The 22558-nt window shown below is 42.7% G+C and overlaps 2 protein-coding genes and 1 long non-coding RNA gene across 5 annotated transcripts in view; 2 read left to right on the top strand and 1 right to left on the bottom strand.

The window, feature by feature from the left end:
- LOC118378163 (multidrug resistance-associated protein 1) overlaps positions 1-18721 on the top strand; it is a 32646-nt gene extending 13925 nt beyond the window's left edge. For both annotated transcript variants that reach the window (XM_052510747.1, XM_052510746.1), the window contains 27 exons: positions 599-721; positions 1893-1954; positions 2178-2309; positions 2826-3032; positions 3919-4096; positions 4393-4554; positions 4679-4771; positions 5596-5799; positions 9365-9511; positions 9603-9690; positions 10284-10353; positions 10433-10559; positions 10706-10882; positions 11000-11167; positions 11396-11591; positions 11711-11792; positions 11955-12072; positions 12290-12497; positions 13034-13344; positions 13605-13804; positions 14369-14495; positions 14762-14863; positions 15275-15421; positions 15620-15778; positions 15866-16032; positions 16586-16780; positions 16959-18721. In XM_052510747.1, coding sequence (XP_052366707.1) covers positions 599-721; positions 1893-1954; positions 2178-2309; positions 2826-3032; positions 3919-4096; positions 4393-4554; positions 4679-4771; positions 5596-5799; positions 9365-9511; positions 9603-9690; positions 10284-10353; positions 10433-10559; positions 10706-10882; positions 11000-11167; positions 11396-11591; positions 11711-11792; positions 11955-12072; positions 12290-12497; positions 13034-13344; positions 13605-13804; positions 14369-14495; positions 14762-14863; positions 15275-15421; positions 15620-15778; positions 15866-16032; positions 16586-16780; positions 16959-17067 — 4059 coding nt within the window. In that variant the 3' untranslated portion in view covers positions 17068-18721. The remainder of the gene's footprint in view (positions 1-598; positions 722-1892; positions 1955-2177; positions 2310-2825; positions 3033-3918; positions 4097-4392; positions 4555-4678; positions 4772-5595; positions 5800-9364; positions 9512-9602; positions 9691-10283; positions 10354-10432; positions 10560-10705; positions 10883-10999; positions 11168-11395; positions 11592-11710; positions 11793-11954; positions 12073-12289; positions 12498-13033; positions 13345-13604; positions 13805-14368; positions 14496-14761; positions 14864-15274; positions 15422-15619; positions 15779-15865; positions 16033-16585; positions 16781-16958) is intronic.
- LOC118378165 (uncharacterized) lies at positions 5653-19727 on the bottom strand. The gene is made up of 3 exons (XR_008121939.1): positions 19579-19727; positions 15272-15397; positions 5653-5796 (listed from the first exon to the last, which is right to left on the bottom strand). It is a non-coding gene; the product is annotated as an uncharacterized LOC118378165 (long non-coding RNA).
- LOC118378164 (centrosomal protein 20) lies at positions 19260-22552 on the top strand. 2 transcript variants are annotated; one of them, XM_035765127.2, is made up of 4 exons: positions 19260-19411; positions 19662-19859; positions 19991-20075; positions 22043-22552. In XM_035765127.2, the coding sequence occupies exons 1-4, from the start codon at positions 19384-19386 to the stop codon at positions 22173-22175; spliced, it is 444 nt and encodes a 147-aa protein (XP_035621020.1). In that variant the 5' UTR covers positions 19260-19383; the 3' UTR covers positions 22176-22552. The 2 variants fall into 2 exon arrangements, with proteins under 2 accessions (XP_035621020.1, XP_035621021.1); XM_035765128.2 differs by having other exon boundaries at positions 19290-19411; positions 19645-19859.
- Positions 22553-22558: the final 6 nt, after the last annotated feature.

Genomic DNA, 22558 nt, shown 5'->3' with positions numbered 1-22558 from the left:
AAAGAGGGAGGGAGGGTTGTTGGTTTGTGTCTGCTTCTCCCACAATCTCTCTATTTACAGATATGGGTCGTAGCGTGACTGCAGGGAGCTTTTTACTATTGCTTCATTTATATTAAAGACTTTGGTTTTTCACCATGATTTGGCTTTACGGTTCAAAATAAGCTTTATTGAGTCTCTCTGTGATCGTGGCATATAACCATATCCTGTCCTATATAGTGTTCCTTATGTTGAGTTCAAGCATGGGAAATCTTGAAATCTTTATCTGGGAAGAAAAGCTTGCATTTTGACAAACTCATGCAAACCCACACTGATGAAATAAAAAGTATTGCAATTAATGATACATTGTTTACTAGTTGTGACAGAGCATTTAAATTGAAACACGATTTCCTTGATGGCACAGTTCCAATGCTGTGTGTAACCCACCCATTTCCATGTCTTAAAACTCAAAAGATGCATGTCTCAGTAACCCACAAATGGTTACACAACTATATGTTGCATGAGAAATGCAATGACAACAATAACGTTGGCAATTGTACTTATTTAACCTTTATATACTTAGGCAAATCATATAATATTCACTGTTTTCTTTTTTTAACAGGGTATCACCACCGATATTGTGAGATACACAGCGTTTTTCTCCTACTTCTCACTCCAACTGGCCCAGCTCTTCCTGTGTTGTTTCGCTGACCAGCCTCCAGAGGGAAAAACCGTCCTCGTCAAAGTAGGCATTAGATCAGAACGTGGGCTATATTTCACTTCCGTCAAAATGCTCTCTCCTTCCAAAACATGAGAGAATGCTTGGGCAGAGACTGGGATTGAGAATAGAAGCCATCTTGTGGTTTTTGACTTTCGTTGTCAACACACTTCCTGAGTTTCCCTTTTGGTGGAAGCTCAAGTGATTCACTTCCTCTCTCTGCCCACTTTCCTACGAGGACACTGTGAATTAATGAATGAATGTGTTGTCTACTCTGTCCATTCCATACACACGACTCACACACCACATGAACCATGCTACGACCGTTACACCACTACTACACCAACGTTGTTCTGTATTTATGCAGTTTACGGAATCACACTCTCTCACAGTCGGTTCAATCAAAAAAGACTGATGAATCATGTTCCAACCAAACAACCATAGCGACTATAACAACTCCCGTTCTAATCAACCTGACTTTGGTAGTGGTAGCTACAGTGAAGCCTGTATAGTCCATGACATAATACTCTATCTTGAGAGAAAAACAAGAAAACAAACTGTCCCAAAAAACTCCTAAATGTCTCTCAGCATCTGTCCTGGTCGGCCAGCGGTAGTGAGGTTCAGAGGACTGGAAGCCACAGCCTGGTGTAAGAGCCACACCCTAGTGTGTTCTCTGCTCCCCCCACATCTTGGTCAGAGATTCTCATAGTCAGTCACAACAACAGAGAAAGCGAGGGATGGAGAGGAAGAGCGAGAGAGATGGAAAGAGAGACAGAGTAAGACCTCCGGTGAGGGGGCGGTAGAGGGAAGAGAGGTTGCCAAAGATCGAGCATGAGCACAAATTGCTAGTGTGTCGGTGTGTGTGTTCAGCATGGTGCCACAGTGACGACACGTTACCACCCAGCATGGACCTCAAATTCTCCTCCCAACCCTAGCTCCAACACTAACTCTAACTGTTTACGCGCTTTACTCCTGTCCAGTCTCCAGCTATTTACACATGCAGTTTCCACTGAGGACCACCTTACTACATCATGCTGTTTAAACTCATTAGCATCCAGTAAATAGACTCCACAAGTACATCATAGAACCATTGAAGTCAGCCACAGAGGAGTCATATGTTTTACCAAAGCCTTTAAACATTGAGAGATTTACATGGTGGTCAAAGTCAGTGACATTCACCCTCTATAATCTGTTTCAGAACCCATGTCCAGTCAAGGATGCCTCTTTCCTGTCGAAGATGCTCTTCTGGTGGTTTACTGGGTAAGATGGTTTAATGAAACTCTCAAACAACATGTTGACTTGTTTGAAAAATCTTTTATACTGCAAATCTTATAATGTACGTGGGTGTTTGTGTATAACTTATACACTGAGTGTACAAAACCTGAAGAACACCTGCTCTTTCCATGACATAGACTGACCAGGTGCAAGTCAATAAAGGTGTTCTTAATTTGCACACTCAGTATGTCATCGCTGTTCCCCTCAGGCTGGTGGTTAAAGGTTATCGTACCCCTCTGGAAGCTGGAGACCTGTGGAACCTGAGGGAAGAGGACACATCGGACAAGATCCTCTCTGATCTGGAGGAGGAGTGGACAACAGAATGTGCCAAACTGCAACAGTAAGAACCAATTACAATATGCATCTCTCGCCAAACTAATTATGTAGCTTCAGACACTCAGGAATCAATTAACTTACTTTTATGACATTGACATTGTGGTTAAACTTCAGAATAGTGTCTGCCTAGAACTGTAGATGACCGAGGACCCTTGAAGAGCTTGTGTAGTTGTAATCGGAAAATCAAGCTGTCTCACTAAGGGACACTTAAGTCCGAAAATAGGTCAAAAGAGGTCCCCTAAGGACAGCATACTGTAACGTCGAGACACTAGCTTTGAAGATCCCATTGTTAAATTCCAAAACCTTGCGTTAAGCGCTCATCTACTCTCGTGTGAGCAGGATAATGCCTTTTATGGCTGCTGAAAAGTCTTCTCTTCACATTTTTGCACCGGAGATGTGTCAAATGAACAACAATGACTATTGTTGAATTTTTTTCATCCCTTTGTTTCATATTAAATGAAACAGCCAATATATAGGGCCATCAAACCCAGATGTCCTCTCTGTCTGCTTGTTTAACCAGGCAGGAGAAAACCATGGTGGCAGCCGTGGCGCTGGGCACCAGACTGCCCGACCAGGCCCAGATACTCAGGAAGCTGCAGAAGGAGCAGAGCTCTGGCTTCTGTCTGCTGAGGACACTGGCCAGGAACTTGGGACCTTACTTCCTTACTGGGACAATGTGCATCATCTTCCACGACTTCTTTATGTTTGCCATCCCTCAGGTGCTCAGGTAAAAATGGCTAAGGGTTTGACGTTAATTCTACACAGGAGACTAACCTCCCATAAATCCATGGCATCACATCGTAAACAAAGCCATCGTAAACAGGGCAGCACTTGACACAATAATCCCTTGCAAGTCAGACAGATTCCACGTCTATTTCCAATACCCTTTACATTGATATACATACTAAAATGTCAATTTGGCAACCTTAAAACTGGACCCGCCATGCTTGACCCATCTCTGGCACCCAATGCCAGTCTAGACAGGAACCTTGTTGTTGTTGTTGCACAACCATGGCTTGGTGGAAGTGTTAATTACGGTCAAGAGAAAGGAGTCAGAGACCACAGCTTTCTGCCCCAACATGGAGAGTCAAGGACATTAGCTTAGTTTAAGGGAGGGAAGAAAAGAAAGAAAGGAAGGAAAGAGAGAGTGAAGCGAAGGCTCTAAACAGCAGAAAGGCTGAGGTTGATCTGGTGGACCACAATAAGAGAGCCACTAGCCAAGTGTTGAGGCCAGCCCAGCCACAAGAGGCGCACTGTTGTGCAACTAGAGACGGCTTTGTGTCGACCAGCAGGCCCTGCGGCCACACTAATGATCATAGTCCGCACAGGGCTGCATGGCAAAGCAGTGAAAGTGAAGGAACATGACAGGGGTATACAAAGCTGACAGAGAACAGTAACTTGTCTGTGTTTATGACTCCATTAAATGCACTGCATTGGCAGGGGCACAGTGTCCATGTTCAGTGTATAGGCTTATGTTTTATAGTATGAATAAGACTCAAGACTTGAGTTGAGTATGCTGAAAGTCTCCAGAAACATGAAGCAGAATGTATCCACAGGAAGCACTGTATGATATTACCATGTTCTCTCTTTCACCCTTATCCCCTCTCCAACAGTCTTCTTCTGGGCTTCATGAACGAAGAAGACGCCCCCCTGTGGAAGGGCTACTTCTACGCTACCCTGATGTTCCTGCTGTCCTGTCTCCAGTCCCTGTTCAACCACCAGTACATGTACACCTGCTTCACCGTGGGCATGAGAGTGAAGACAGCCGTGATGGGACTGGTCTACAGAAAGGTACGTCGTCGTGCCAACCAGTAGACAGTGGGTGACTGTGCGTCACGTTGTACACATTGGCTCTTAATGGCAGGCTTGAAATTCCAACGTAAATAAACTATACCTCAACAATTAACATATTATATTTTCCAAGGACCAAGAAGAAAAACAATGAAAAATAAACATGTTAATTGTCAAGTTTAAGTTTATTTAAGTTGGAAAAAGAGGTTCTGGATGTTAAGAAACCTTGAAACCAAGTGTTACATAATACTCATTTACTGGAGGTTTAACTTGAGGTTGTTCTGTTTTTCCTCTAGTCTTTGGTGATCAACAGCGCATCCAGGAGGACGTGCACAGTGGGGGAGATCGTCAACCTGGTATCAGCCGACACTCAGAAGCTCATGGACTTTGTGGTTTACTTCAACGCAGTGTGGCTGGCTCCTATTGAGATCGCCCTCTGCCTCTTCTTCCTCTGGCAGGTATGGATGGCACGGTCACTTCTGTTTTTGTTGGTACTCATTGATGACGGACATTTGTTTTCTTTGCTACACATTTATAACACATTGCTTTTGATGACTTGTGTAAAACGATGCCATTTTACAGCACCTAGGCCCATCTGCGCTAGCCGGAATTGCCACCGTCATCCTCATCTTCCCACTCAATGGATTCATCGCCAAGAAAAGGAGCAAACTGCAGGTACGGACATGTCCTAAGAGTAGATTCATATGCACTTTGACCTCAGTGCAAAAAGATCTGGGACCAGACAGTCTTTCCAGGCTACTTTGACCCCAGGCAGTAGCCAAATCAGAATGTGATTTTGCATGCTTGGTCAGGGATGCCACAGCTGGTTTACATAGCCGAAACAGAGCTGTGTGGGAGTGCGGGTTGGATGGATGTCTCCACCATGTTATGCTTATGAAAAACAACCACAGAAAAAAAGGGTCTATAAAAGGCTATATTTTTCATTTGTTTTTTGGAAAAACAACAGACAGTTTTGGCAATAATGCCTGTTTTAATCTAATTTACAGTCGTAGAATGTCACTGACCACTTTCCTGTCCGCTTTGTTGTTTCCTCGTCGTAAAACTGCTAAGCTTTAAGAACTGTGTTCAATACTGTAACATAGTACAATTCTAATTAAATGAAACAAGTACATACTTCTGTAGAGTGCTCAACATTAGCTGTTACTTGACAAGTATCTGCAGCTGTAACTGACAACTCAATGTTTATAAAATCACATTAAATCACATTTTATTTGTCAATGGCTTCGTCAAACAAAAAAACACACAAAATAGCAGAATTGGTCAGGAGCCCGTAAGACATTTACATTTAAGTCATTTAAAGACGGCTACTATCCACTGCAGCGCCATCCTGAGATGAGTAATAGATACAGGTATGCTGGTGCAACAACATTTCTATAGGTTTTCTATTGTGCTGTTCTCTTGTGGTGTTGCTGTCCTCTTCCCTCTTTATAGAAGGGCCGACTATCTATTTAACCATGTCTTTGAATGCTTCTCCCTAGGAGGTACAGATGAAGTTTATGGATGGGCGAATCAAGCTGATGAACGAAATCCTGAACGGGATCAAGATCCTGAAGTTCTATGCATGGGAGAAGGCCTTTCTGGAGCAGGTCCTGGGATACAGGGAGAAAGAACTGAAGGCCCTGAAGAAGTCCCAGATCCTCTACTCCATCTCCATCGCCTCCTTCAACTCATCCACTTTCCTGGTATGTGCAATACAATATAACTAGTAGTAATAGTTATTTGGTCTTTTGGAGTATAGCTCAGTGTCTACTCTTTACTTTTGTATTTATAAAAAATAAAAAAAAACTTTATAGACAACACAAACAGTACAACCCCAACCCCTCATTCTCCCATCCATCCCCTCAGAATAACAATTCTTAGCAGCATAAATGGCCACGAGAACAGAGATTATTACTTACCAAAATATGCAAGTTCCACTAAGTAAAAGGCAGGCTCTCCAGGTATTGTATTAATGGGGACCAGGTTAAACTTCTATCGGGACCCAAGCACAGTGTACTTAACCTTCTCCAGAGACAGAGATGACATCACCTCCTTAACCCACTGCATGAAGAAGGACAGCTTTGCAGACTTCTAGTGAAAGAGGACAAGGTGGCGAGCTAGCAGCGATGTAGCATTCTGGTCTAGGGGAAGTACACCAAAAATGTCAGTGACTGGGTTGGGGTCACTGCCATTTTTGGGGTACTTTGTGTAAAGTACCCCCCACAAAAAAATGTGGGGTACACATGTGTAAACAGAATGCCTCAAAAATGTGGTCCCAGAGGCCACTCAAAGATTGGCATGACCAAAACATGTGTCCCACAGTCACTGGACTCTGGTGACATCTCAAACACTTGGGGTCAACATTTGGGTATATTTTTGCCAATCTGCTATTTGAGTAATGGAGAATAAGAAAAACCTTAAACTGAATAAGCCCATGCCTTATGCAAAATGATGATGTGTGGATACGCTCAATACTGTGTTTCCATATATCATCGGGTAGCTCGCCACCCATGTCTTGCTTCCATGCAGATTTTGTATTTGCCAAGGAAGGCGGATTTATGTTCTGTATTATGTCCTATAATCTGGAGATTTTTCCCTTCAGATATGGGTTCAAATCTAAGCACCTGTCGACTGAACACTTAGTGGGCTCGAGGGGAAATGGAGGGAAATGTTTTTGGGCAAGAATTGCAGATATATAAACAAGTGGGTATTGGGAATATTATGGTCAACCCTCAGAGTATCGAATGAGACCAAGGTGTTATCAACAAATAAAACACCAGACTGTTCCTATGCCAGAACTGGAATGCTGTGTCAATCTGTGACACTGGGAAGAGATGATTAGATGTTCACGGAGAGAAGCTGCTTCTCCCTCATCACACATGACAAATAGACCATCTAGGTTGATTCATGGCTTAAGGCTACTAAAGTGATTTGTTTGGTGGAAAGATTGTCAAATTTTCAATTGGTGTAGCAGTCTCTCTTTGTAGAGTTCAGGAGTCGGAGAAGAGGCATATCTGTTGTCCACATCTAGAATGAGTTGAGATAGCTCCAATAAGAGACATATCTGTTGTCCACATCTAGAATGAGTTGAGATAGCTCCAATAAGAGGCATATCTGTTGTCCACATCTAGAATGAGTTGAGATAGCTCCAATAAGAGACATATCTGTTGTCCACATCTAGAATGAGTTGAGATAGCTCCAATAAGAGGCATATCTGTTGTCCACATCTAGAATGAGTTGAGATAGCTCCAATAAGATGCATATCTGTTGTCCACATCTAGAATGAGTTGAGATGGCTCCAATAAGAGGCATATCTGTTGTCCGCATCTAGAATGAGTTGAGATGGTGAGTTTGGTGCGCTGTTTGTTGTCATACACTGTGAATGAAATAATTTGGCCTCTTAGATATGCTTTTAAAGACTCCCACACAGCAGAGTGAGACACATCAGGGGTGCAGTTGATCTGTAAAAAGACATCAATGTGAGTTGATGTGTATTTTTTAAAGGCACTACAGGATAGTAGTAGTGGGTCAAGTCTCCATGCGCTTTGTGACACAGTACTGTCCGGAAAGCTGATATCTAGCTGGACAGGGCTACGGTCTGAGATAGGACAGGGCTATGGTCTGAGATAAAGATGCTGCGATATTGGCTATTAGTTACAAAATGAAGAATTCTATTGTCCAGCAGGAAAAAGTCAATCCTAGAGTATGAGCTGTGGACTGGGAAAAAAAAGGAGTACTGTTTAGCAGTGGGATAGCTCCTCCTCCATGGATCAGACAAATTATAGGATTCTAGAAATGAGTTGATTACTGCGCCTGATTTTGAAATTACATTGTTGGGCTTCGGTCTGGATCTGTCTAGACTTGGATGCATTACACAATTGAAATCTCCACCCAATATCAAATGATGAGTATTGCGATGAAGTCAGAGAAAAATGTTGCGTCATTTTTTATTTTACCTTTATTTAACTAGGCAAGTCAGTTAAGAACAAATTCTTATTTTCAATGACAGCCTAGGAACAGTGGTTTAACTGCCTGTTCAGAGGCAGAATGACAGATTTGTACCTTGTCAGCTCGGGGGTTTGAACTTGCAACCTTCCGGTTACTAGTCCAACGCTCTAACCACTAGGCTACCCTGCCGTCATCCCAATTAGGACGATAGAGGTTAGCCAGAATAACCTGTGTGCTAAACCATTTCCACATGACTATAATATATCTTCCATTAGTATCTGAAATGACTTTGGAGGAGACAAACAGGGTGCCTTTTCTGATAAGGATGGCTGCCCCTCTGGCCTTAGCACCAAAGTTGGAGTGGAATATTTGGTCTACTTATCCTCTCTTTAGTTCATCATGTTCGCTGGACTGGAGATGGGTCTCTTGGAGAAAAACAACGTCCAGACTTAAGGACATAAGATGAGGATACGCTTCACCACCTGGTTAATTCCTCTCACGTCCCAGCTGATAAAGCATGTGGAGCCTAGAGTATGTTAATTAGGCGTAGTCATAGTAATCAGAAATTAATGTTAGTACAATCACATGGCCAGTGTGCTGAAAAGTCAGAGTAATAAAATCATAAAGAAAAAACAGCTAAAACAACAAAATACCCAGAAGAAAACCTTGGACCCCTATGCTGGCCTTCCCCCTATGCTGGCCTTCCTCCTGTTGGAAGGCTGCATCTACCTCTCCTAGACCAGAGCATAATGCTACCATGTTCAAATGAACCTCAGTAGAGCTCTGTCCAGGGCCAGCATAATACAGTTACAACTAGGGAAGGGATTCTGGAGGGAACCACCAAAGTTATCTAAGGTATCTTATGCAATATGCATATTTTAAGGATAGTAAAACAATATATAGAAAAGGAAGTATAGGTTTATGTTGCCCCCTCAACCCCATCCACTTGGGATGACTTAAAACATACATACATACATACATACATACATACATACATACATACATACATACATACATACATCTCTCAAGACATTTAATTAAATAAGTAAATAGAAAAAAAAGCAAAATTCAACATTTGTATAAATGTAACACTCTGTTGAACATCCTAACAAGCCAGAACACCGAAAATTGACTGGAAAATGCATGGTAAATAATACCCGTGCTGCAGTGTTCGCTCAGCTATACAGGTCTACTCTTTTATATCCATAGCTTCAAGCCTCACAGTAGAAATGTATCATCGCTGAATTCTGTGTGTGATGGTTACAGTTACAGCTTCAGGTCACCATGTCCCAATCATGCTTATTTGTTTTTTCCCCCCAGATTGCCTTTGCCATGTTTGGTGTCTATGTGCTGATTGATGACAAGAACGTCCTAGATGCCCAGAAGGTCTTTGTCTCCATGGCTCTCATCAACATTCTGAAGACCCCACTGAGCCAGCTACCCTTTGCCATGAGCACTACCATGCAGGTGAAATACAATGTCCAGTATTCAACAGACCAAACCAATGTATAATGTTTTGTGCTGCTGTTCAAAAAAATTATAATTCTTTGAATTTTAGGCCATTGTCTCGCTGAAGCGCTTAGGGAAATACCTGTGTTCTGAGGAGCTGAAAGACGACAATGTAGCCAAGGCCCCTTTGAGTACCGGTAAGAACACCTACTGGTGCCATGTATGTTGACATACTTGACCTATAACTTTAGCTCCAAGTGGAGCAAAGGGCTTTGTATCAGCCTATAGCAATGCATTTTTAAAAAACCCTCATAGCAACTCTTATCCAGTGGGAAGTGTGGTCTGCCTCTGCCTGTCGTAACCAATAAAAACAAGCCTCCGAAGATGTGTTGTTTACATCCATGGCATTCTATCCAGAACCCTTAATGGTAATGTTATGTTGTCACTTCCTGTGATCGAGGTCGACTGGGGAGACTGAGTAATGATAGGATGTTGCCATCCAGTGGTTGAACGTAAATTACTTCTAGACAGTCAGACGTATGATTCCGGATAAATAAAAGCAGTTTTCTTCGCCTGTAATCCGTCAACATTTCCTTAAGACAGCTCGTGAAAAGATCACACTGTAATTTTAGATCTCTTGTAATTATGTAGACTCTGCAATTTGACATGTCACTTAAAAGGACATTATATTTTTAACGTTGGGTAGTTGTTGGGTACATAAACTGTTATGCCTGTATGTATGGATTTTTTTCAATGGTTCCTCTCTCCTCTCTTTCTATTTTCTTCTCAGATGGGGAAGGTGTGTTGATAGACAACGGAACGTTCAGTTGGACTAAAGAAGGTCCTCCATGCCTTAAAAGGTAAATCATAACAGTATTCCCATTTTCACACGTTCTGAAATTTAAGTTAAGAGACTCAACTTCACTCCTCTGTTTACAGGATTAATGTGCGTGTACCCCAGGGTTCACTGGTGGCGGTGGTGGGCCATGTGGGTAGCGGGAAGTCCTCCCTGCTGTCTGCCATGCTTGGAGAGACAGAGAAGAGGAGCGGCAGTGTCTCAATTAAGGTAAACAAGTTCTCTTAAAATAGGAAGCAACAGAAGTTGAATATATTGAATCTAAGGTTTTCAGTTTTCAATCTAAGGGTCTGATTTACACTCAATGTTCTTCTTCTTCAATGCTAATGTTCCTCTTTATTTTTCTGTCTCCACAGGGCTCAGTGGCCTATGTACCTCAGCAGGCCTGGATCCAGAATGCCACGGTTCAGGACAATGTTATGTTTGGTCGTGAGAAGCAGAAGACCTGGTACCAGCGGGTGTTGGATGCCTGTGCTCTGCTGCCTGACCTGGAGATCCTGCCTGCTGGAGACTCCACAGAGATTGGGGAGAAGGTGTGAAAATAATCTTCTAGAATTCCACCTCCTTTCACTAGACGGTCAATCAAATGGTCTTCTAGAATGTTCTGGAATCTTGAGTCATGTCTTCTTCTTGATTCTTCTCCCTGACAGGGTCTGAACCTGTCGGGTGGTCAGAAGCAGAGGGTGAGCCTGGCAAGGGCTGTGTACAGGAAGGCTGACGTCTATCTGCTGGATGACCCCCTGTCTGCTGTGGATGCTCATGTGGGGCAACACATCTTCGACAAAGTCATCGGACCCAAGGGAGTGCTAAGAGATAAGGTAAAACTATGACAAAAATATGATCTCTATTAACAGTCAGAGTGAAAATCAATATTAGAAGCTTACACGTAACCAACCGACTGTTCCTTGTGTGGTTTTGAGATGGAAAAGCATGATTTTGCAGATTCTTCAAATCAAATCCACCATTTGTATTAGGCTAGTTCCGCTGATTAGGCTAGTTCCGCTGTCTATTTTGATTAATCCTGCTCCTGTGGTTTGTGCTACCAGACCCGTGTCCTAGTAACCCATGGGATGAGCTTCCTGCCCCAGGCGGACCTCATCCTGGTGCTGGTGGACGGGGAGATCACAGAGAGTGGCTCCTACCAGGAGTTGCTGAGCCGCCATGGGGCCTTTGCAGACTTCATCCATACCTTCGCCAGCAACGACCGTACAGAGAGTGTCACAGAGACCGCCGCACAGAGGGGTAGGACCTCATTGTAATGAAATTTGGGATAAGTCATTATTGCCATTGATGAACAAACATTTGCTTCTCACCAACAAGCTATTCTCCATGTAAATGAACATTTTGTACCATTGCTGCAGGTGCCAGGAGGGCCAGCTCACGGCTGAGTGTTACAGACTTCATGCCATTCTCAAGAGATCTATCCCAAGAGCAGCTCATTGGGTAAGTGAATTTCCAGAGCACATTACATCATTTTTTCCTGATAACATCATGGTTCTAATTGATTCAATGGTATAATAAACGTCTATTGGAGAAAACGTCACATTGAGCATGCCAAGCATCTTAAAAATAAACACCTAACTGAAAGCCCTCTATGTTCTCTAGGGGAGACACCAACAGTACTAACCTGCAGGGTATGGAGCCCATGTCTGAGATAGACGAGGAGCAGGTTCCTGAGGACCTGGGAAAGCTGATGGAGGTTGACAAGGCGCGCACTGGGAGGGTGAGTCTAGAAGAAGAGCTGATTTTTGACTGCACCTCTTATGGTTAAAAATGGTTCAAACTAAATTAGAAAGTCTCCATAGCCATACAGGTTGTACCCATTTGAGCGCTCCAGTACATTGTTTCTTTAAAACAAACGGAGCTTCTTTCTCAGCTTTCACATATTAACAAGTGTTTGTCAAGTTCTAGCAACTGATTGCCTGTCTTTTTTACCACAGGTGAGGCTGGAGATGTACATGGAGTACTTCAAGACCATCGGCATGGCCTTCATCATCCCCATCGTCTTCCTGTACGCCTTCCAACAGGGGGCCTCGCTGGCCTACAACTACTGGCTGAGCCTGTGGGCCGACGAACCCATCGTCAACGGCACCCAGGTCGACACGGACATGAAGCTGGCCGTCTACGGGGCTCTGGGCTTCGCACAAGGTCAGTGGTGAATGCATTTTACTGAGAAAAGACACCAAAGATAAAAGTAGTTTTTTTTTACTTGGATGAAGAGAAACAGCATAGACTAGTTTAGCTAAAATCCTTGATGGTGAAACAGCATAGACTAGTTTAGCTAGAATCCTTAATGGTGAAACAGCCAGGTACGTTTGGGGCTATTACAACAACAAATGAGTTACTCCGAAGAATGAACACTGTTTTATTATTGCATGCACGACTGAACAGCAGAATATGTACTGCATTTTGTTTTATCATGCTGCTTGACACACCTCAACTCCGTTTCATCCACAAAACACAAGCAATAACAACAAAGGTGCTGGGGAGGACAGTGGTGCTGTTTCCCCTAATGTGGATTCCATCTTTAATCCCACTAATGTTTGTTTATTTGGACCTGTTATAACCCTCCATTGTACTCGTACTCCAAGAGTCCTTCTGAGAGATTGAGAGTTTCAGTATCTGATATAAACCACAGTTGCCAAACAGCAAGGATCCTAACAGCAGTTTATTTTATATTTCAGGAATCGCTATTTTCGGCACCACGGTGGCTATTTCGGTCGGCGGTATCATCGCTTCCCGGCACCTCCACATGGACCTCCTAAAGAACGTTCTCCACTCCCCCATGTCTTTCTTTGAGACCACCCCCAGTGGGAACCTCCTAAACCGTTTTGCCAAGGAGATCGACGCCATCGACTGCATGATCCCCGACGGCCTCAAGATGATGCTGGGCTACCTCTTCAAGCTGATGGAAGTCTGTATCATCGTCATGTTGGCTACACCTTTTGCGGCGGTCGTCATCCTGCCCCTCGCCATTCTCTATGCCTTCGTTCAGGTATGTTTCTAACCAACTGAGACACCGTTTTGTGGGAGAATAATAGTTTTAGACTCTTGAAAACCTAAATAGCGGATTTTGCAAGTTGTTGGTTTTGCATGGTGATTTATTCCACCTGCTAACATATTAGTGCTAAGTAATGGCAGGCTACATACTGTAAATCTACTAGAAATGCTGGAGTGGAAAACCCACTTCCACACATATACACCACCCCTTGGTACTTTCGGTTCATTAAAACGTAATGTTTTATTTTTATACAGAGTTTCTACGTGGCCACTTCCTGCCAGCTGCGGAGGCTGGAGTCGGTGAGCCGCTCGCCCATCTACACCCACTTCAACGAGACGGTGCAGGGAGCCAGTGTCATACGGGCCTTCGGAGAACAGCACCGCTTCATTGTGCAGGCTAACAAGAGGGTCGACTTCAACCAGACCTCCTACTTTCCCCGCTTTGTGGCCACCAGGTTAGGTTTGATAGAAACAACACATTCACCTTGAAGTACATGCTCTGGTAAAATAAAATATCCTATTTATGTGGTGACTGGTGTACATTGTTCCGTTTTCAGATTTTTTAAAATAAAGCCTGGAATAAAAGAAAAAGGGCGACCTATAATTAAATTATACAAATATTTAGCTCCAGACATAGACCTATAGCAAAGTGCACATATGCATATTGATTGTGTTGTAGGCCTATATCTCTCACACTTCAATCAGACTGGTTTTAAATTACTTCTGTGAAATGTTTCTGTATTTCTTTATCTGCATTTCTTTCTTCACTACTCTAGGGTTATTATTATTGCTTGGATAACCTTATCTCTATTATGTATTGATTTATTTTTCATTCTTAATGCGGTACGTACTGCGCAGAACACCTGAAGGATTGTAATGTTTGTTTATGTGTCAATTAATCCCGTTAGGGATGGGTTGCCAACTGCCGATTTGACACAATCAAAACACCTCCATGATGAATGATGGAGGCCAAAACTTTCACCGCAACTAATCGGGCTTTCTTCTCCTGATATCCGCAGGTGGTTGGCAGTTAATCTTGAGTTTGTCGGTAACGGTGTGGTTTTAGCCGCAGCTATTCTCTCAGTGATGGGGAAAGACACCCTGAGCCCTGGCATTGTTGGTTTGGCTGTGTCACACTCCCTCCAGGTAAGATATTACTCCCTATACCGTAGTCATTAAAGGTAAATGATCCATTTAGCAACAAAGAAGAATAGTCATTTTAATATTTTGTACCCGGGCTACAATCACACAAAACCCATTACAGGCAATGCCTTTTATTGCATCAGAAAGTGTGTGGTTTACCAAACTGAAAAAAAAGCAGAAGAAAAGCCTACCTACGTGCTGCACAATCCTAACTGCATATTACCTCAAATGAGAGGGCTCTGTTTTAATTTGAACCTCGTGTTGTGCAGGTGACTGGCATTCTGAGCTGGATTGTGAGATCATGGACAGACGTAGAGAACAACATTGTGTCTGTTGAGAGGGTGAAGGAGTATGCTGACACTGCAAAAGAGGTAAGCTGCATACCTTCTCTGTTAGCTACCCTCAATGAAATTAGCTGTTATACAAGTAATGCATGACATGAGTCACGATATTAACATTGTTATGTCATTAAGTTATGTCGGCAGTTACTGTTTCATGAATGTTATTCATTGTCTTTTTTTAGGTTTACAGTAACTGAAGTGTTGCCAAACTAACCATTTTCTAGCCAGGTTTACAGTAACTGAAGTGTTGTCAAACTAACCATTCTTTAGTCAGGTTTACAGTAACTGGAGTGTTGCCAAACTAACAATTTTCTAGCAAGGTTTACAGTAAATGAAGTGTTGTGCAACTAACCTGTTTAGATCTATAGACATAGAGGGACAAAGAACATAGATATAGAGAGACAGATCCATTTAATCTTAACTGTTCTCTATACTCACCAGGCTGTGTGGACTGTGGAGGGCAGTTCCCTGCCTCTGGCGTGGCCTCAGACTGGCACTATAGAGTTCCAAGACTATGGACTGCAGTACCGCAAGGGCCTGGACTGGGCACTGAAAGGCATCACCCTGAAAATCCAGGAGAGAGAAAAGGTCAGTACAATCTAGAATGAGGTAGCCTTCTACAGTACCCATAATGCTTTGTTTATGATATTCAGATTCATCTGAAGCAACATACTCCTTTTACAGTTTTATCATACTTAGGACCAGGGGTATTTTCCCAGCCATGTTACCTGACCAGTAAAAACGATTTGATCCTATCTAACGAAGGGTCTCATTTGTCATTCTTAGGTTGGCATTGTGGGCAGAACCGGAGCTGGAAAGTCTTCCCTTGCTCTGGGGATCTTCAGAATCCTAGAGGCAGCCAAGGGAGCGATCTACATCGATGGAGTCAACATCGCAGAGATCGGACTCCACGACCTCAGATCCCGCATTACCATCATCCCACAGGTACTACAGTTATTTATTTTATTTGATAATCTCCCAAAATGTCTTACTACAGTGATGGTAACTGACTTTTGCTTCTTCCTCCAACAGGACCCTGTGTTGTTCTCCGGCTCTCTGCGTATGAACCTTGACCCCTTTGACACGTATACTGACGAGGAAATATGGAGTTCGCTAGAGCTTGCTCACCTCAAGAACTTTGTGTCCAACCTGCCTGACAAACTGAATTATGAGTGCTCGGAGGGAGGAGAGAACCTCAGGTACGGACAATTGATATATTTGACCAAATAACATAATAGTATATATAAATATATGCCATTTAGCAGACACTTTTATCCAAAGAAACTTAGTCATGCGTGCCTACATTTGAGGCATGCATATCTGTCACGCCTGCTCCCGCTCCCCCGGTGCTCGAGGTAATCACTTTGTTGATTACCCACTGTATATCAGTCTGTTCCTCGGTTGTGTTCCGTGTCCACATTGTGCCTGTTATGTTAATGTCCGTCAGCTAATAAACCTTCACTCCCCGTACCTGCTTCTCATCTCCTGCGTCAATCCCGTAACAATATGTGACGCATATCAACTGAGCTACAAAGAACCACTAAAGACCAAACACAAAGCATATAGGGTAGGGCTGGTGTCCTGCATCCAGATTAAGCCTATTCCTGGACTAAAAATGATAGAGCATTATTTTTGCTTCATCTGGTCTACTATATCTGGTTCTATCAACTGTCAACCTCTATATTCTGTGCTTTGGTGCTCAAAAGTTTAAGTGTCAATATTCAACCTTCCTTCATTTGTCTCCTTCTCTAGTCTGGGTCAGCGCCAGCTGGTCTGCCTGGCCCGCGCTCTCCTCCGTAAGACCAAGATCCTGGTTCTGGACGAGGCCACGGCCGCTGTGGACCTGGAGACAGACACCCTGATCCAGTCCACCATCAGACAACAGTTTGAGGACTGCACTGTGCTCACCATCGCCCACCGCCTCAACACCATAATGGACTATACCAGGTAAGGCTCTCTGCTATACTTTTTGCCCAGCGCCAGGTTTCTCAAGTTTGGGATGTGCATATCAATTCCTTTCCTACACCTAGTAGCTGTTATGCCCCAGTCAAATGATGTTGCAACATCTCAAAATCAATGGTTCAGTCACAGAATTTTACACTTCTTCTCACTCTTCCTTTCACAGAGTGATAGTGATGGACAAAGGCCACATCTCGGAGATGGACTCCCCAACCAACCTCATCTCAAACAGGGGACAGTTCTACCGTATGTGCCGAGAGGCTGGGCTAGTCTAAAAGCTACTCAGCTCCGAGGTGGCTCTGTCCAGGGGAAAATTCTGATGGCCCTGGCTCTTCCAAACCAACACATGGAGAATCGGCCATTCCTAGCTCCACGATCCAGGCAGTTCAAACTCTTCCTGAGAGCAATGCTTTTAGAACGACCCGGAACTGAAGTCGGTGTAAACCAAAGACGACCCAGAAGCGAAGCTGATGACGATTTAGTGAACAGTATGTGCTCTCTGGTCACAATAAAGACATGTAACCTACGCACACTTAAACTGGTGCTCGGAAGGGGAAAGAGACATCAAGCCCTGATCTCAAAGACTGTAATTTATGAAGCTATCTGGACGCAGATGGGTTGTTGCTAGGCAAACATCTTAAATATTGTATATAGGCTGTGCCAATGAAACTTATGGAGATGAAAGTCAGATTGAGTGCAAAATCCAAAGGACTTTGGTTCAGTCTCTGAATGTGAACCAAATTATTTTTGTAGATCTGTTACATTTTATGAAGCATATTTTTGAAGAACACCTGGGTACCTTTGATGTTGAGTTGAAATCTCAGCCAACCAAATTCAACTATTTTGTTCATATCAGTGATGGTAACTAACATTTGGTTCTTCCTCCAACAGAACCCCATGTTATCATCTCATCAGACAGGAAAAAAACAGTTTATAATGAATTCATATCTATTCTCATACCATCCAACCACAGGGTAAGTCTAGAGAAAGTGGAGCAATATTCTCTGACCGAACACTAGCCTTAAAGGGCTGACCCTGTAAAACCCAGAAAACACAAAGCTTTTCACAGTCATCAATCTAAAATTGAACCCTATTCCACAGAATATAGTGCACTTTCTTAGGTGTTGTACTATATAGGGAATAGGGTGCCATTTCAGAAGCACTCAGTCTGATTCCTACCCAGCCATTTCAGTGTTTTATGAGTCTGGTCAAGAAAACACTGCAGTGAGCCACGGTGCTTAGCTAGCCTAGCGTCCAACTGTTCTGCGGTATTTCTTTATTTCAGTCTTAGTAAACACAAAACGGACAATAGAATCTGTATGGTTGGGTATGTAGGCCTTAAAAACCTGGACGTTCAACTGTTACAGTGGTGACGGGAAACCCGACAGGAATGAAGAGAACGCCTTTTCAAAACAATGGACCACATGTGTTTAAAAAAAAGTGTTTCTCCACTTTACATCTGCCAGTCGTTCCATCTACACACAGACACGCGTGCATGAACACACACACCCTAATTCTCAAAGCTATGGATGTGACACATGTGCAAGCACGCACACAGACCACCTAATTCTCAAAGGTATGAGTGACATATTGAGGTAACAGACTCTCATCACATACCATTCAATGTCAGTGTTATTTTTGTTATTCCTTTGGTTCCAGTTATGACTGGCTGTAAATAGACATTCCTTCCTGTTTATATCTATAACATGGACTTTCCAAAAGAAGGAGGATCTTAATATTTTTGTCTTACTGGTTTAGACAATATGCTAAGAAGAAACTACAATATTTGTGATATAATGAACATGTAAGTTGCCTTAAAATTCTAAGAGATTGTATTATATTTATACTTTTTGTATTCAATCTGTTCATTTTTTGATTGAAAATTTTACTGTGCAATAATTCATGCTGGAAATAATAAAACTGTTTTGAAAATAATGTTTTTGTGAGTCTCATCTGTCAAACCTTATACAATTATGCCTCTATGCCTTATATAAGTATGAGTCAAGCATGACTGCAGGCAGTTGGGTAATGTAATGACTGTAATATAAATGGGATCACATTTTCCAAAGCTTGTCATTGACAGGGTGTGCAGACCACAGGAGGCTGCTGAGGGGAGGACAGCTTATAACAATGGCCAGAACAGAGCAAATGGAATGTCTTTGATGTATTTGATATCATTCCAACTCCACTCCAGCCTTTACCACGATCCCGTCCTCCCCAATTAAGTTGCCACCAACCTCCTGCATGCAGACATTAGGCATAATTTGCTTACAGTAAAGGCACTAGTCACCACAGCCAAAGTCATAAAATCTACTTAAAATGTGATTTTAAACCTAACCTTAATCACACTGCTAACATCATGCCTATACCTGACATTCTGTTAAGAACAAAAAGCTCATTTTTGTTTTCATAAATGTTTACGACATAGACCACTTTGACTTTGTCGCTGTGGGAACAAGTGGGAAACGTCATGCCCAGGCAAGTATCCCAGTTAGACCACTAGGTGGGAGCAAAAGTTAACTTGTGCAGCTAACAGTTTACCCTTTGAACTCGGTGAGGGATACGAACGCCATTTGTTTATACCTGTTGCAATGGCGACCATAACGGAACTGAAATGCGGTAAGCATAGTCATTTCTTTCACTTTAAAGTATATATTACGTTTATTAAAACGGAAGCGAACTGTGCAACTATTTCATAGTTCGTGCAACGCAGTTTAAGACGACAGTAGGTAGCGCTAGCTAGCTAGCTATCAAAGTTTGCCTGGCTATCGTACAGCACAACACACCTTAAGTCTACGTTACCAATATGTCCCCACAAGTTGCAGAGGTTTTTAAGATACCATTTTCAACAGCTTATCTTCTCTCCCAGCTCTGAGAGAGAGCCTGGAGTCTCGAGGTGTGTTGGGTCAGCTGAAGGCTCGGATCAGAGCTGAGGTGTTCAATGCGCTCGACGACCAGAGCGAGCCGCGTCCTGTGCTGTCGCACGACAACCTTCTAATCAACGAGCTCATCCGCGAGTACCTGGAATTCAACAAGTATCGATACACAGCGTCTGTGTTGACAGCAGGTGAATAGTATGCATTCAATTCAACCATATGACAATCAATTTCAGAACTGAATATAAGTGCCATTGGTAGGTTCACCGTTATTCAATTGCAAGTTGGATTTTATGACCTTATCAAATCAATGTTTTTTCAGAATCAGGTCAACCTGAGGTACCACTTGACAGACAGTTCATGGCGAATGAGCTAAAAGTGGTGGAGGACCCCAGTTCCAGATCTGTGTAAGTTTATCTAGAAATAATTCATAAAAGGCCACAGGAAACTGATTCCAGACCTGAAAGACTTATCCTATCCTGATCGAAAACTGTAAATACTAATATTAGGCCTAGTAAAGACATACAGTTGAAGTCATACAGTTGAAGTCGGAAGTTTACATACACTTGTGCCAAGTACATTTAAACTTCGTATTTTTTTCTTCACTTTTTCAATTCCTGACATTTAATCCTAGTAAAAATTCCCTGTCTTAGGTCAGTTAGGATCACAACTTTTTAGAATGTATAATGTCAGAATAATAGTAGAGTGATTTATTTAAGCTTTTATTTCAATCCTCACATTCCCAGTGGGTCAGAAGTTTACATACAATTCAATTAGTATTTGGTAGCATTGCCTTTAAATTGTTTAACTTGGGTCAAATGTTCCAGGTAGCCTTCCACAAGCTTCCCACAATAATTTTGGCCCATTCCTCCTGACAGAGCTGGTGTAACTGAGTCAGGTTTGTAGGCCTCCTTGCTCGCACATGCTTTTTTCAGTTCTTCCCACAAAATTTCTATAGGATTGAGGTCAGGGCTTTGTGATGGCCACTCCAATACCTTGACTTTGTTGTCCTTAAGCCATTTTGCCACAACTTTGGAAGTATGCTTGGGTTCATTGTCCATTTGCGACCAAGCTTTAACTTCCTGGCTGATGTCTTGAGATGTTGCTTCAATATATTAACACATAATTGTCCGTCCTCATGATGCCATCTATTTTGTGAAGTGCACCAGTCCCTCCTGTAGCAAAGCACCCCCACAACATGATGCTGCCACCCCCGTGCTTGACGGTTGGGATGGTGTTCTTCAGCTTGCAAGCGTCCCCCTTTTTCCTCCAAACATAACAATGTTTATTATGGCCAAACATTTCTATTTTTGTTTCATCAGGCCAGAGGACATTTCTCCAAAAAGTACGGTCTTTGTCCCCATGTGCAGTTGCAAACTGTAGTCTGGCTTTTTTATGGCGGAATAGTGGCTTCCTTGCTGAGCGGCCTTTCAGTTTATGTCGATAAAGGACTTGTTTTACTGTGGATATAGATACTTTTGTACCTGTTTGCTCCAGCATCTTCACAAGGTCCTTTGCTGTTGTTCTGGGATTGATTTGCACTTTTCACACCAAAGTACGTTCATCTCTAGGAGACAATGCGTCTCCTTGAGCGGTATGACAGCTGCGTTCTCCCATGGTGTTTATACTTGCATACTATTGTTTGTACAGATGCACATGGTACAAAGTAGATGTCCTAACAGACTTGCCAAAACTATAGTTGGTTAACAAACATTTCGTGGAGTGGTTGAAAAACGAGTTTTAATAACTCCAACCTAATACCCTGACTACACCGCCCGCGTCGCGTCCGCGGCAAAATAAATGTAGGAATCTGTTATTCAATTATTGCACCACACTGCTCGTGCAAGTCAACGAGCGTCTGCGTTGCCAAGGGCTAAAATAGAAGTCATTCCTATTTCTGACGCAGATCGCTCTGCAAGTCCTGCCTCTCCCATCTCCTCATTTGGTTTATAGAAGCAGGTACCCACGTGCCATCTCCTCATTGGTTATACCCACCTTTGTGACTGAAAGACGAACTTTGTTGCCAGTCGTCGTGGTAATACTATGAAAGTTTAGATGCCAATCACAATGACCTCCGTCATTGCCAACAAAGGGTATATAACAAAGTATTGAGATAAACTTTTGTTATTGACCAAATACTTATTTTCCACCATCATTTGCAAATTAATTAATTAAAAATCCTACAATGTGATTTTCTGGATTTTTTTTATCTCATTTTGTCTGTCATAGTTGAAGTGTACCTATGATGACAATTACAGGCCTCTCTCATCTTTTTAAGTGGGATAACTTGCACAATTGGTGGCTGACTAAATACTTTTTTTGCCCCACTGTATGTAAACTTCCGACTTCAACTGTACGTATTGTGTGTTTTCAGGCCTCTACTGTACGGCTTGCTATCCCACTTCCTAAGCAGCAGTGGAGACAGTGGAGGGAAGCTGTTTCTCAGGGGCTCAGCACCTGCTACTATGACCAGAGACCCTAACACACTCCCTGGTCCTGAGTCTTAACACAGGTGTGTCCTGTCTGTCACTCCAGATTGCACTGGGACTGGGGGTGTTGAGTGATTTTATTATTTTCTTTATTACAAAAATTGCAGTTGATGTCAAGAAAGCCTTAGTAGTGTGTGTTAATGTTGCCAAAACAGGTTCAAACCAACAGGTCTGAATTTAATTTCATTTGGCCAATTGTTTGTTCCCTGAGACTCTGTAAATGTTCTGTTCTTCACTACTGCTATGTCTGCATAGCTGTACATACTGTAGTCTGTTCTTCACTACTGCTATGTCTGCATAGCTGTACATACTGTAGTCTGTTCTTCACTACTGCTATGTCTGCATAGCTGTACATACTGTAGTCTGTTCTTCACTACTGCTATGTCTGCATAGCTGTACAT

This window comes from Oncorhynchus keta, unplaced genomic scaffold, assembly GCF_023373465.1.
Source record: "Oncorhynchus keta strain PuntledgeMale-10-30-2019 unplaced genomic scaffold, Oket_V2 Un_contig_6090_pilon_pilon, whole genome shotgun sequence".
Classification (NCBI taxonomy): domain Eukaryota; kingdom Metazoa; phylum Chordata; class Actinopteri; order Salmoniformes; family Salmonidae; genus Oncorhynchus; species Oncorhynchus keta.
This window is presented reverse-complemented; position numbering and strand designations above follow the sequence as displayed.

What these genes read in the sequence shown, in the direction of transcription:
- LOC118378164 (XM_035765127.2), top strand. Translation starts at nt 19,384, where the DNA reads ATGGCGACCATAACGGAACTGAAATGCG. An exon ending in CATAACGGAACTGAAATGCG is followed by an intron (nt 19,412 to 19,661) that starts GTAAGCATAGTC and finishes CTTCTCTCCCAG; the next exon opens with CTCTGAGAGAGAGCCTGGAG. An exon ending in GACCCCAGTTCCAGATCTGT is followed by an intron (nt 20,076 to 22,042) that starts GTAAGTTTATCT and finishes GTGTGTTTTCAG; the next exon opens with GCCTCTACTGTACGGCTTGC.